Source organism: Piliocolobus tephrosceles, unplaced genomic scaffold, assembly GCF_002776525.5.
Source record: "Piliocolobus tephrosceles isolate RC106 unplaced genomic scaffold, ASM277652v3 unscaffolded_74, whole genome shotgun sequence".
Classification (NCBI taxonomy): Eukaryota; Metazoa; Chordata; class Mammalia; order Primates; family Cercopithecidae; genus Piliocolobus; species Piliocolobus tephrosceles.
The window spans coordinates 478,888-494,306 of NW_022334718.1; the positions used below are offsets into that span (position 1 = coordinate 478,888).

General features: G+C 44.9%; 1 protein-coding gene across 2 annotated transcripts in view; it reads right to left on the reverse strand.

Annotated features, from left to right (window-relative positions):
* LOC113219498 (DNA-directed RNA polymerase III subunit RPC9) overlaps positions 1–14,372 on the reverse strand; it is a 39,444-nt gene extending 25,072 nt beyond the window's left edge. The window contains exons 1-2 of one of the 2 annotated variants that reach the window (XM_026446711.1): positions 14,161–14,372; positions 1,789–1,825 (exon numbers count right to left, since the gene is read on the reverse strand). In XM_026446711.1, coding sequence (XP_026302496.1) covers positions 1,789–1,825; positions 14,161–14,168 — 45 coding nt within the window. In that variant the 5' untranslated portion in view covers positions 14,169–14,372. The remainder of the gene's footprint in view (positions 1–1,788; positions 1,826–14,160) is intronic. The other variant, XM_026446712.1, reaches the window with a different exon arrangement.
* Positions 14,373–15,419: the final 1,047 nt, after the last annotated feature.

Genomic DNA, 15,419 nt, shown 5'->3' on the forward strand with positions numbered 1-15,419 from the left:
GGAGCTTTTTCTGGGGACAGGGTCTCAAAGGCTGTCTCCCAGGCTGGAGTACAGGGTGATCACTGTAACCTCAAACTCTAGGGCTCAAGGGAATCTCCCCTCTGTCTTCCAAGTAGCTAGGACCATAGTAGGTGTTTGCTACCACGCCCTGCTAATTTTTTTTTTTTTTTAAGAGATGGGGCTCTTGGCCGGGAGCGGTGGCTCAAGCCTGTAATCCCAGCACTTTGGGAGGCCGAGACGGGCGGATCACAAGGTCAGGAGATCGAGACTATCCTGGCTAACATGGTGAAACCCCATCTCTACTAAAAAAGTACAAAAAACTAGCTGGGCGAGGTGGCGGGTGCCTGTAGTCCCAGCTACTTGGGAGGCTAAGGCAGGAGAATGGCATAAACCCGGGAGGCGGAGCTTGCAGTGAGCTGAGATCCGGCCACTGCACCCAGCCTGGGTGACAGAGCGACATTCCGTCTCAAAAAAAAAAGAAAAAAAAAAGATGGGGGTCTTGCTATGTTTCCCAGGCTGATCTCTAACTCATAGCCTCAAGTAATCCTCTCTCCCTGGCCTTCCAAAGTGCTGAGATTACAGGTGTGAGCCACCGCGCTTAACCTACTACCTTCTAGACCTCCTCTGAGTCTTCCTGAGTTTAGACTCCAGCACATGGAAAATTCACAGTCAATGTAGAAATGGTTCTTTCTACACCTGGAGCGAGCCTATCAGATGGTTTTGCTAGTGCCAAATAGGAGGCAAAAATGCTGGAATATCTCCTGTCTTACCAACCTGTTTCCTTCTTTTCCTTTCTCCAGCAATCTCACCCTAAGCCCCAAAAATTCTACATTTCTTAATTTCTACTATTCAGAAAGGCGAGTCAACTAAACTCACTTTTATTTATTTATTTTTTTTAAGTAGGGACGGGGTTTCACCATGTTGGCCAGGATGGTTTTGATTTTCTGACCTCGTGATCCTCCTGCCTTGGCCTCCCAAAGTGCTGGGATTACAGGCATGAGCCACTGCGCTCAGCCTAAACTCACTTTCAAAATAAGGATATTAATACCCATAAGACTATTTGCAATGATAAAAGCATTATAAATATACAAATATATCAAGGGTGATAATTAGGAAAAAGCATAAAAAATGTAATGGGAAATTTTGCATACAGAAACAGCGTTAAAATACTTTTAGATATTAGACATAGCTTCTATACTATGATTACATCCCAAATGATGATCTAGAATCTTTGAGATTTAAAGAAGGTTGCCACCTCTAAATTAGAGTCTTCCCAGCTTCCCTGAAGTACTATGTATAACATATCAAGCTTACACTATTCCAAGGGTCCACCAGATGGTGCCATATGTCTTGTTTTAAAGTGGAAAATCCAAATAAATTCAGTCATTTCTTTTTTCTTTTTCTTTTTGTTTTAGACGGAGCCTTGCTCTATTGCCCACGCTGGAGTACAGTGGTGCATCTTGGCTCATTGCAACCCCTGCCTCCTGGGTTCAAGTGATCCTCCTGCCTCAGCTGGGATACCAAGTAGCTGGGACTACAGGCACGTGCCACCACACCCAGCTAATTTCTGCATTTTTAGTAGAGACTAGGTTTCACCATGTTGGCCAGGCTGGTGTTGAATTCTTGACCTCAAGTGATCCACCTGCCTCAGCCTCCCAAAGTACTGGGATTACAGGCGTGAGCCAATGCGCCCAGCCTGAATTCAGTCATTTCTAACCAAAATGAATTTAACAATCTCAGGAGCAAAGGGCAAACTATCAGAGAGGAAAATGTAACAGTTCGATTTACCTCATAGTTACTGAGAAGAGCAGAATTGGCATCCTTCCTGAAAAAGAAAAGTAAGCTATCATCAGTCGGCGCTCACACCCCTTTCTGGGTATCAAATTCTGTAAAAGAATTCCTGTTAAGATGTAGTAGTCCACTTTTTGAATTTAGGGCCTACAACCTAAAACTGAAACTGAGAAATGTCTTAAGTCCAACATAGTTTAGCTAGCTGTGGGCAATTTCAGAGCAGACTTAGGATCAAAGTGCTGTCCCATCACACAGCCATGTCCTCTCCCCATTACTATCTGCCTCCCATCAGCTACTGACATCCTGGGCTAGCCACGTCCTCCTGCTGAATCAACAGAAATGGGCCACTTAACACTAATGTCACCACTGGGAATTCCAGCCATGGTCAAGTATCCTGCCAAATATCCACCATGCTCCAAGGGTGTTCACCACCTACATCAACTCCACAGGCAGAGTCAGGGTGGCAAGCAGCGGCCAAAAGCCTGGTTCCCTGTGTGACAGTTAATCCAGGCAATATGCCATCTTTCCTGAGTGAAGAAACACAACGATGTTACATATATTAAATCACAATCAATCCACCCTACAATAGCACAACAGAAAGCATTGTTTCAGCAGTCTGGAGGCAGTGCAGTATGACAAAGAGCAGAGTTTTGAAATCAGACTTGGGTTCGTATTCTAGCTCTGCCATTTATGTGCTGTGAGAATTTTAGTTAAGTTAATTACTCCCTAAGTTTTCCTTCTACAATAAAAATGGGATGAAACAAGTGTCGAAAAGTATGGCCTGGATTCTAAATCCAGCTCCTGAATTCTTTGGCTATGTGAATCTGGGCAAGTTACTTAATCTCATGTTTAAATTTCCTATCTATGAAATGGCAATTATAGTATCGGCCTTGTAAGACTGTTCACAGGGTTCACTGGAAACATGTAAAGTACCTGGAACATAGTAAGTGCTCAATAAGCACCAATGTTATCATTACCACTACCTGTGCAACTACCATTACCACCAGCTCCTCCTACCTCATCAAACTGTTATGATGAAGTGAGACAACAAATTTTAAAAGTTTAGAATAGTTCTTGGTACTTGTATTAACATTTCCATAATGGAAGACTATTATTTTTAAAAGATATTATCTCAGCTAATTCTCATTAAAACCCGTCTGACGTAGGAGCTATTTGTAAGATCCCTACTCTATAGAGAGGAAGCCAAGGTTCAGAAATTAAATAACTTGCTCAAGATCACACAGTAAGAAGTCTAAACAAAGTGGAAGGTAACTATGGAATTGTGGGAAATGAGATTGGACTGGATGAATGGAAATTCATAATGCAGAATCCTGAAAAATCAGGTAGAGGGGTCTGCACTTGACATAATGTGCAACAGAGACACCTATATTTTCTTAAACCAGGAGTGCAGCGAGATGATGCAAATGATGACCCAAGATTTCAAAAGCACAGGCCAAACAGAGAGGTGATTTCCCAGCCAATAAATAAAGCAAAACCAACAGGGGTTCACACAGGGCTCGACCTAGGCCTTAGGTCATCAGCACAGTGATGTCAGCACTGTAATCAAATCAGCTCTGTGCTACCAGTGATCCAAATGCTACCAGTGATTCAAGCTACGATTTCACAAAAGTGCTGCTTTGCCCAAATGACCACAAACACACTCAAGTCACAGAGTATCATATTTGAAAGGAACCTAACACAGGAAGGACAATGCATAATTAGTGCATGTGATGCAGTTCATTTAAAATTGAAAATGACAAGTGAAACCACATGTCATCTTTGCCTACTTAATCAGGAAATCAGCCCACTGTCTTCCTCTTATCTTTGCTTGAAATTGAGTTATAATTCCCTGTGCTCTACACAATATGAGGCATTAAGACATCTCTTCCTGGAATACTTGACTGGAGAAAAACACATGAATGTTATTTCTCTTCGGGGCCAATGGATCCATCCCAGGTGCACCGTTAAAACTTCATTTCCAAATCATGGCCCCTTCTCTGTCACTCAGAATATTCCACACCCTGGGAAATTTGTCCTTAGCCATTCCAAGTTACTACCCCACTAAACAAGTCAATATTGTAATGCAAGAATCCAAAGAACAGCCTCTGCCTCTTCTAGAACAAACGTAAGTTTTAATGAATCTGTGTTTTGGGATCAAGAGAACAATCGATGTTTACACAGTACTGCATTTTGCAGACTCTGGCTGACAGAAGCTGATCTATCCATTGATTTTTATCAGGAAGATAAATTTTTTTTTAAACCCAGCCAAATACTCACAGTATAAATGCCCATGTATGCCAGGCCTTTCTTTATTTAATAAAATGTCAAGAGGTACCTTATCTACCTTTTATGAAGTCCTAAACAAGCTGTATGTATAGGAAATTTTTTTAAAGGCAGTTTTTATTCTTGAGAAGTGACTGTAACCACCACTAAATGACAGATTGTTGGCAACAGGACAGGATACGGTGAAACCAGACAGACATCAACTTAATCAAGTTATCCAATTTCACAGCACCAATGATGATATGACACATGAGAAAGACACATCCCTCAGAGTAATCCAGCCCCAAGATGGTTTTTTTTTTTTTTTGAGACGGAATCTGGCTCTGTTGCCCAGGCTGGAGTGCAGTGGCCGGATCTCAGCTCACTACAAGCTCCGCCTCCCAGGTGGGAGACACATCCCTCAGAGTAATCCAGCTCCAAGATGTTTAATTCAAATCTATCCATGGGGATACAGTCAGAGAATTCCAAACTGAGGAACAGCCTTCAAAACCACTGGGTTAGATTCAGACTGTTCAAATATCAATGTCATCTGTCAGAATGCCAATGTCACAAAAAGAAGCTAAGGAAATTTCTAGAGGAAAGAAAATTAAAGAAACATGACAACTAAATGCAATGTGCAGTTCTTCACTGGATCCTGAATTGGGAGGAAAAATAACACTATTATGACAACTGATGAAATATGAATTTACATTGTTTGTCTTAGTAATAGTAGATGCTAAGTTTCCTGAGCGTGATAAGACAATTAGAGCTACACAGAATGCCCTGTTTTTTCAAGAAGGGGTGAAATGATCTGATATCTACAACTCTCTAACGGTTCAGTTAAGTAAGTGTGTGCACCTGTGTATGGAGAGAAAGCTCATGCCTGTGCAAAAGAAATAAGGGAATGCCAGGCAGGGTGGCTCACACCTGTCATCCCAGCTACTCTGGAGGCTGAGACAGGAGGAAGCTTCAGCCTAGAGTTTAGATCCAGCCTGGGCTCAAGTGTCTCTAATCAAAAAAAAGAAAGGAAGAAAGAAAGGAAGGAAGCGAGGGAAGGAGGTAGGGAGGGAACGAGGGAGGTAGGGAGGGAAAGAGGAAGGGAGGGAGGGAAAAGAAAAAAGAAAAGAGAAAACGAAAAAGGCAGCAGATATCCGAATCAAAATGTTAACAAGTGGTGATTCTAGGTAACAAGTATAAAAATGTAAAACTAAAATAAAGAATGCCATAAGGTTAAAAAAAAAAAATACTGTAACTTATAATTGAGGATGTAAAATACATTTTCCCCCAAAGTTTTTTTTTTTTTTTTTTTTTTTTGAGACAGAGTTTCGCTCTTGTTGCCCAGGCTGGAGTGCAATGGCATGATCTCAGCTCGCTGCAACCTCCACTTTCCGGGTTCAAGCAATTCTCCTGCCTCAGCCTCCCAAGTAGCTGGTATTACAGGCATAAGCCACCACACCCGGCTAATTTTGTATTTTTAATAGAGACAGGGTTTCTCCATGTTAGTCAGGCTGGTCTCAAACTCCCGACCTCAGGTAATCTGACCGCCTTGGCCTCCCAAAGTACTGGGATTACAGGTGTGAGCCACCACACCAGGCCTCTAAAAGATTTTTAGAGGTACTAGAACTTAATAGACACATCTAGCAATTATAAATGTACAAGCTGTTGATCTCTACAAAGCAGAACTGTCTGCTCTACAGCTAACACTTCAGTATTATGTAATATATTCACATGCAATCAGACTTCCAGAAACTGCTTACCTATACAAAAACTTCATATTCTCCTGTAGGACTTAAAATAGTACTCATTTTATTTACATGTGTTTAAAGCAAATACTCCAAATGCATTTTAAAGACTGTCTAGAAAAACGTTTAGGGACTTGTGCTCACAGAGAGACCATGTGAGAACACAGCAAGAAGTATGCAATCTGCAAGCTAAGGCAAGATGCCTCAAAAGAAACCAAACCTGCTACACCTTGATCTTCGACTTCCAGTCTCCAGAACTGTCAGAAAATAAGCTTTTGCAGTCGAAGCCACCCACTGTGTGGTGCTTTCTAAAATCAGCCCTGGCAAATTAACATGGCAATGCTTGAGTAAAAAAAACAAAACAAAAACAACTGTCTAAATCAATACCACAGGCAGGCAGTTACTTAATTTCCTCAAGTAATGAATTAGATGACTGAAGCTGACGTTCTATTTGACACTTAACTTGTAAAATTTGCTTAAAAAGGTGAGTCAATTAAATGGATGTAAACAAGTAGTTGGGGAAACTGAATTCCAAATAAACAGAACAAAATGATCTCTCAGTGAACTTTCCTTAGAAGCAAACACATACACAAATGGCCCATGCAAACAGTGCCTATTATTTATTTATTTATTTTGAGACCGTCTCACTCTGTTGCCCAGGCTGGAGTGCAGTGGCACGATCTCAGCTCACTGCAAGCTCCACCTCACCGGTTCACACCATTCTCCTGCCTCAGCCTCCAGAGTAGCTGGGACTACAGGCGCCCGCCACCACGCCTGGCTAATTTTTTGTATTTTTAGTAGAGACGGGGTTTCACTGTGTTAGCCAGGATGGTCTCAGTCTCCTGACCTCGTGATCCGCCCGCGTGGGCCTCCCAAAGTGTTGGGATTACAGGCGTGAGCCACCGAGCCCGGCCAAACAGTTCCTATTAATTGCCACACAGTTAACTCTAATGCAGGCAATGATTAAAAGAATTGCTCAAATTCTCCTATGCCCAACCTATGCTATCAAGTCATGCTCTGAAAAACTAAACTCTGGTACAAGCAAACTGGACAGCTTCTGAAATCAATGAACAAATTAACCTGTAGCATTCTCTTGGGATCTAGCACATGAGTATCCTCTTTCCAGTCCTGTTACTGGGTTGTTATAGTACCTATTACCTACCTTTTGTAAATATCAGTATTTCCGGCTGTAAAAGGAAAGAAATCCTGACACTACCTCAAAAAAATGGTACAGAGGATAGTGTCCACTTTGCTAATTCTACATATTACGTTCAAGAATAAAAGAGTAGACACAAATCTTTCCAGCATATCAATGATCATTTATAGACAAAGCCAAACAGCAAATACCTTATATACAGAAATACCTAACTTTGCTATATAAATATTTTGCATGGTGGCACATGCCTGTAGTCCCAGCTAGTCAGGAGGCTGAGGCAGGAGAATCGCTTGTACCCAGGAGGTGGAGGTTGCAGTGAGCTGAGATCGCACCACGCACTCCAGCCTAGGTGACGGAGCGAGACTCCACATTAAAAAAAAAAAAAAAGAAAAAATTGTAACCTTTTACTTAAGGAAAATACATTTCCAAGTAATGGTCAAGAAGTTTTTATTTTTAAATTGTCAATCAAATAAAGCATAAATATTCCTCCCCTTTAATAAATTTCTGGGCCGGGCATGGTGGCTCATGCCTGTAATCCCAGCACTTTGGGAGGCAGAGGCGGGTGGATCACCTGAGGTCAGGAGTTCAAGACCAGCCTGGCCAACATGATGAAACCCCATCTCTACTAAAAATACAAAAATTACCCAGGCAGTTACTCAGGAGGCTGAGGCAAGAGAATTGCTTGAACCCGGGAGGTGGAGGTTGCAGTTAGCCGAGATTGTGCCATTGCACTCCAGCCTGGGTGACAAGAGCGAAACTCTGTTTCAAAAAAAAAAAAGAAATTGCAGGTATCATTATTATTATTGGTATTATTATTATTATTATTATATACTATTAACTTAGTAGGTATTTACTCAATAAGAATTTTTAAAGTAGCAAAAACTTAGGGGAGTTGTTCACTGTGCCTCCTCACTTCAGGTTCTGGGAGTGTCTGATGAGGTACAATACACAGTCATCCCCTGGTATTCATTGGAGATTGGTCCCAGGACCCCCACATATACCACAATCCAAACATGCTTGTCTCCCAGAGAGCCCTGCAGAACCAGCAGCTAGGAAGTCAGCTCTCCACATACGCGGTATATTCTCAACCCTCAAATACCGTATTTTCATTCTCTGCATTGGGTTGCAGATGTGGAACCTGCAGATACGAAGGGCCAACTGCATTTATTTTTTAACGTCTGCGTATAAGGAGATCCATGAAGTTCAAGCTCATGTTGTTCAAGGGTCAACTGTATCTGCAACTCAAGGTTCTGCTAAAGATCCCAAGGAGCAGACTTCCAAAGGCCACGCCTCCTGTTGAAGACCAGGTAAGGACCAGAAGTTAGGCTTCCAGACCTTTCCACTCCAGGGCCCTTCCCACTCCCAAACCACACGTCTATATCAGGAAACCTCATTTTCCCATGAATTACTGGGGGCTAAATTCTGGATTGGTCACCAGAAGTCACTGACTACTTGGCAGAAGTGGACAGGCTGTTACAAGAACAAAAACCCCTTGATTCAAACCATTTCACTTAGGAAAGTCAGAAAATATACACGCCTAGCAACTAGGATGCTAGCTAATGAATTCCTATACAGTCGGTCCTCCTTAGCCTCAGGTTCCACATCCTTAGATTCAACCAACCTCAAACGAAAAACATGCAAAAAAAAATTTTAAGAACATGCTACATTGTTGCTGACATGTACTATGTAGTTAGGCCTAGGATGGCTGCCTCTATACTAAACATGGACAGACTATTTTTTGTCATTATTCCCTAGACAACACAGTACAATAACTATTTACACAGTCTTTACATTGCATCAGGTATGACAAGTTGATTGAGAATCAAAGTTTTTCCTCTGCTCTCACCCGACAACAATCTATACAGAAGACTTCTGTGACCAGATGCGTGGGGATTTCTACCAATAAGCAGGCAATCAACTCTGCAGCCAACACCAGCTGGGTATCTTCCCATCCAATTCAATCCGGACACTAACTACCTGGAAACAGTGTCAGATGCCACGGGTTGAGGGCTCAGTCCCAGAAGACTACCCCTACTTCAGACACCAGTCACAAAAGTTAGGGCCTCCAGAACTTCTCAATAATGGGCTTCAAGCTACAGTTCCCAGGACCTCCTTTTCGGGTTTCATTCATTTGCTAGAATGGCTCACAAAACACTTACTTAGGTTTAACTGGTTTATTATAAAGGATATTACCAAGGAAACAGATGAAGTGGTGCACAGGGTGAGGGATGGAGAGGGGACACAGAGCTCTATGCCCTTCCCAGGCGTACCACCCTCCAGAAACATCTACCTATTAGGCTATCTAGAAGTTCTCTTGGGCGTTTTGTAGAGATTTCACTGGAGAGAGATGACTGAAGCATGGCCAACCTCACAGTAATTGATTGGATAAAGAGTGTGATCTAATACTAGCAGACTAAGTGCAGAAACCCAGCAAGGCCCATCCAGATTCTCCTTGGCCTCTCTGTGCAGTATTCCTTCCTCCCAGGTAAGGAGCAGGATCCCCTCTGAAACATCCAGACAAGATAGGTCAGAGATTTTCTTTATGGCCAGCTCTAAGACAGAAAGGCAGTGGATGATTAGAGAGCAAGAGACAGATGGAGCTTCTGTTTTCTGAGGCCTACAGCGCCCCAACATTCTTTTTTTTTTTTTTTTGAGACAGAATCTCGCTCTGTCACCCAGTCTGGAGTGCAGTGGCACTATCTCGGCTCACTGCAAGCTCCGCCTCCTGGGTTCCCGCCATTCTCCTGCCTCAGCCACCCAAGTAGCTCGGACTACAGGCGCCCGCCACCACGCCCGGCTAATTTTTTGTATTTTTAGTAGAGACGGGGTTTCACTGTGTTAGTCAGGATGGTCTTGATCTCCTGACTTCATGATCCGCCTGCCTCGGCCTCCCAAAGTGCTGGGATTATAGGCATGAACCACCGTGCCTGGTCAGAGCATCCCAACATTCTAACAAAAGACTGTCTTTCACTTTTACTGCTCTGAAGCTGTTCCAAGGCCGCTTTAGGAACCATGGCAAAGGACAAATACTTTAACAAAAGTTATGCTTACTGTTTTAGTCACTCAGGAAGTAACAAGGACTATGGCAGTTGTGAGCCAGGAACCATGGACAAAAACTGGTATTATGTGTCATGAGATCACAATAAGTAATCTAGAAATGATTTAAAGTATATGGGAGAATGTGCATAGGTTACATGCAAATACCACACCGTTTTACATAAGGGACTTGAGCATCTGTGAATTTTGGTATACGCGGGGGGTCCCAGAACCAATCCCCCAAAGACACTGAGCGATACTATATTTATGAAGTTAATAAAGTATTGTTATATTACTTTATTGAACAAGTATTTGCTGAATGCCTACTGTGTGTCAGATGCAATGCTAAGCACTAGGTGAACACACACTGGTCCCCAACCTCCAAACAAGTAAACATACATTTATCATTGCAACTTGTAATTATTTAAGGGAAAGTAAATCAAGGTGATGTGAAAGACAAAAAGAACTTATGTTAGACTCACTGAAGAGGAAAGGCAACTTTGAAAAGGGACACAACCTTCAAGAAGAGAACAGGTGGCCAGGTGTGGTGGCTCACATCTGTAATCCCAACACTCTGGGAGGCTGAGGTAGGTAGATCACCTGAGGTCAGGAATTCAAGACCAGTCTGGACCAGTCTGGCCAACATGGAAACCCTGTCTCTACTAAAAATACATAAATTAGCTGGGCATGGTGGCAACGCCTGTAATCCCAGCTACTTGGTAGGGCACGAGAATCTTGAATCCTGGTGGCACAGGTTGCAGGGAGCCGACACTGCGCCATTGTACTTCAGCCTGGGTGACAGAGCGAGACTCCATCTCAAAAACAAACTTAAAAAATACAATAAAAAGAAGAGAACAGGGCGAGAGCAAGGAGGAAAGTATACCAGACAGAGGGTATCGCAATGCAATAGTCCCCAGGAAGTGCTCAGAAGGTTAGAGGAGAAGGAAATACCTGTCAGTGGAAAGTGTGTGTCTGGGAGGTTGGGAGAGTGGCAAGTGGTCAGGCTGGGGAGTAGGTGAGGTTTTACAGGGTCTTGCAGGTCCTGGTAAGGGATGGAGATTTCCTCTAACTGCAATGGAAAGTCAATGAAGGGTTTTATCCAGGGGATGACATATTCCAGTCATTATTTAAGATCACTCCAGTTGCCATGTGGAGAACAGAATGGAGGCTGGGGAAGAGTGAACACTCAAAGGCTATTGTTTAATCCAGCCCAGAGGTGATGGACTACAAAGCTAACAGTGGAGATGGTGAAAAGTAACTGCATTCAAAATACATTCTAGGGTGGAGACAACGGGACCACTGATGGATTGGATTTACAGAGTGAGGAGAGAGGGCTAGATTTTTCATCTATGCAATTGGATAGATGATGAGAAGAGGCTAGAACACGCCGTTGGGAACCATCAGCAGACAGATGGGTTAAATGACAGAGCGTGGAGAGAAAGGGTCCCAGGACTGAGTCCTAAGATACCTCAACATTTAGACATCAAGCAAGGGAGGAACAGGACCCAAGGAAGGACAGTGTGAAGTGGTCCTTGATGTAGGAGGAAGTATCACAAAGGAACATATGTCATGAAGAAAGGAAAGATTCTAGAGTTTCTGTATTAACCACTGCTGAGAGATCAAAAAAGTTGAGGCCAGAAAATCAACCTCTGGATTTGACAAGATGGAGGGATGGAGGGATCAGGTTTTTTTTTTTGGAGATGCAGTCTTGCTCTGTCACCCAGGCTGGAGTGCAGTGGCACAATCTGGTTCACTGTAACCTCTGCCTCCTGAGTTCAAGTGATTCTCCTGCCTCAGCCTCCTGAGTAGCTGGGATTACAGGCACCCACAACCATACCTGGCTAATTTTTGTATTTTTAGTAGAGACAAGGTTTTGCCATGTTGGCCAGGTTGGTCTCAAACTCCTGACCTCAGGCGATTTGCCCACCTTGGCCTCCTAAAGTGCTGGGATTACAGGCGTGAGCCACTGCGTCCTGCTGGATCAGGTAATCTTAGCAGTCATTTCTATAGACCAGTGAGGATGAAAGCCCAACAGAATGGTTGAGAGAATGAGGGGCTAATCAGCACTTTCAAGAAGTTTTGTTGGGATGGTAAGCAGAAATGGAGTAAGAGGTGGACATGTATGTGGGGACAGGGGATTTTCTAAGATGAATATATTAAAGCAGGGTTGTATGCTCACAGGAAATGCTCTAGTAAAGAGGGAAAAATTAGTAATGATGGCTTGGACTAGAGTAAATTATATGAATAGTTTTTCAGGTTGCAGATGAAATCCGATCAGTGGGTTGCAAAATTAATTCAGTGGGTCAACCTTTTTTGTTATATTTTGTTTTGTTTTAGACAGAGCCTTGCTCTGTCACTCTGTCAGGAATGCAGTGGCTCCATCTCAGCTCACTGCAGCCTCCTGGTCTCAAGCGATCCTCCCATCTCTGCCTTGTAAGTAGCTGAGACTACAGGCATGCACTACCACACCCAACTAGCTTTTTAATTTTTTGTAGGGACAGGGTCTCCCTATGTTGCCCAGGCTGGTCTCCACCTCCCAGGCTCAAGTGATCCTCCTGCCTAAGCTTTCCAAAGTGCTGGGATTACTGCTATGAGCCACCATGCTTGGCCCCATTCATCTTAATAAAAAATAGACGGCCGGGCGCGGTGGCTCAAGCCTGTAATCCCAGCACTTTGGGAGGCCGAGACAGGTGGATCACGAGGTCAGGAGATCGAGACCATCCTGGCTAACACGGTGAAACCCCGTCTCTACTAAAAAAAATACAAAAAACTAGCCCGGCGAGGTGGCGGGCGCCTGTAGTCCCAGCTCCTCGGGAAGCTGAGGCAGGATAATAGTGTAAACCCGGGAGGCGGAGCTTGCAGTGAGTTGAGATCGGCCACTGCACTCCCGCCTGGGCGACAGAGCCAGACTCCGTCTCAAAAAAAAAAAAAAAAAATAGACAATATGAGAGTGTACTCCATACATTATTGTTTCATGAGCCTTTCATTTCAGTTACACAGACATATTATGTTAAGGTAAAAAAAAAAAAAAATGGGAAGGGACCAGGTGAGGTGGCTCACGCCTGCAATCCCAGCACTTTGGGAGTACAAGGCAGGAGGATCACTTGAGCTTAGGAGCTGGAGACCAGCCTGGGCTGTAGTGAGATCCTGTATCTACAAAACCTTTTTAAAAAATTAGCCGTGAGTGATGGTATGGGCCTGTAGTCCCAGCTACTGGAGGGGCTGAAGCAGGATTGCTTGAGTCGGGAAGGTGAGGCTGCAGTGAACCATGATTACACCATTGCACTCCCACCTGGGGGACAGAGCAAGACCCTGTTTCTTAAGAAAAAACAATTATGAATGTAAAAATCTGAAATACCATCGTACATATAACCATTAAACATGAGGCAAAAGAACATAAAGGAAACTCAATCAAATAATCAGTGCACAGAGAACACAAGATAGGTAAATACCTACAAGTTAATATCAACTATATAAAGCCCACATTCGGAGTAGGTGCAAAAATTTCCATTTGCACGCGGTGCAACGAGCAAGCATGGCAAAGACCACGTGGACTTAAATTGTCAGAAAATCTTTTACCGTCGCCTTGTACACACCCACACACCCTGTGCTGTTTCTCCGGTCCCAGTCCTGGCTCACATCCTTCCCTTCTCCCCACAAAAACCAGCCCCTTCCCTCACAGTGTTGACTGCTCCCATCCAACTCTGAGAGCAGCTCTTCCGAGCGACAGCTCCCCAGGGGCCCAGTGCTGCAAGCAGAGCTCTACCCGGCCCTGATTCATCTTTCCTCCAGGTACTTTCAGGGCGGACAGACTCAGGCCTTTATAGCCTTCTAAGTCCTGGCTCGGATACCAGGCTGGGCTCCACCCCCGCACTGTGACCCAAAAACGCTTCTAAATGAATGAGAGAAGGAGGGGGCACACTGAAAGGCAACCAGACCTGGAGGTGTTCGGCCGCGCACCCCAGACACAGGGTGCGGAGGGGAAGCGAAGGTTCGGAGGTGCAAAGCGCGAGTCCCATTCGTCCCCGTCCCCACCCCGCGGCCCTCCCGGACAGGGCCGGCGCCCTGTCCTCACTTCCGTACGAGGGTCGCCCAGTTCCCACGGATCTCGGCTCTCAGCGGTCAAACCGTTGGGCTCCTCGGCCGAAAAGGGACGCGCCCGAGTACACTTACACTTCCATGACGTCCCGCCTCGTCACCCCTAGCTGCCAGCAGACCAGGAACTCACACTTCACAGCTGTCCCCGCCGCCGCCGATCGCGCCAAGGTGCCAGCTCCGCGCGCCAAGGTGCTCGCCGGGATTGCAGCGCTGCATGCCGGGAGCCTGGCGGACCCGGAACCTCGCGCTGCGCGTTCGCCTTTCTCGGGGGCGCGGGTGGGGGAGTGTTCCTGCGTCCTTTCACCGGGCCGCCGTAAGACGGCTAAGCGTTTGCGGACAGGATTATCTCGTGTTTTCTTTTCTTTTTTTCTGTTTTTTTTTTTTTTTTTTTTGAGACAGAGTCTCGCTCTGTCGCCCAGGCTGGAGTGCAGTGGCGCGATCTCGACTCATTGGAACCTTCGCCTCCTGGGTTCAAGCGATTCTCCTCCTGCCTCAGCCTCCCAAGTAGGTGGGACTACAGGCGCTTGCCACCAAGCCCGGCTAATTTTTTGTATTTTTAGTAGAGACGGCGTTTCACCGTGTTAGCCAGGATGGTCTCGATTTCCTGACCTCGTGATCCGCTTGCCTTGGCCTCCCAAAGTGCTGGGATTACAGGTGTGAGCCACCGCTCCCAGCCTCTTTTTTTTTTTTTTTTTTGAAACAGTCTCGCTCTGTCGTTTATTTTTTGAGACAGAGTCTCGCTCTGTCGCTCAGGCTGGATGGAGTGCAGTGTCGCGATCTCGGCTCACTGCAACCTCTGCCTCCGGTGTTCAAGCAATTCCCTGCCTCAGCCTCCCGAGTAGCTGGGATTACTGGCGCCCACCATAATGCCTAGCTAATTTTTATATTTTTTAGTAGAGATGGGGTTTCACCATCTTGGCCAGCCTAGTCTTGAACTCCTGAACTCGTGATCCACCCGCCTCGGCCTCCCAAAGTGTTGGGATTACAGGCGTGAGCCACCTCGCCGGCCTATCTCTGTTTTCATGGTCCAGGTTTTAACAAAGTATAGTATTAATCAGCTCAAGTTGAGAGATGTGTTCGGGTTAGTGGGCCTTTGCATGTTAAAATCCCACCCCTCAGAGAGTAGTGAGGCTGGTGGCATCTGGGCTGCCAGAAACATTGAAGTTTTTTTTTTGTTTGTTTGTTTTTTAAGAGACAGGGTCTTCCTCTGTCGCCCAGGCTGGAATGCACTGGTGCAGTCAGAGCTCACTGCAGCCTTGAACTCCTGGGCTCAAGCAATCCTCCCATCTCAGCCTGCCAGAGTAGCTGGGGCCACAGGTGCGCTCCACTACACC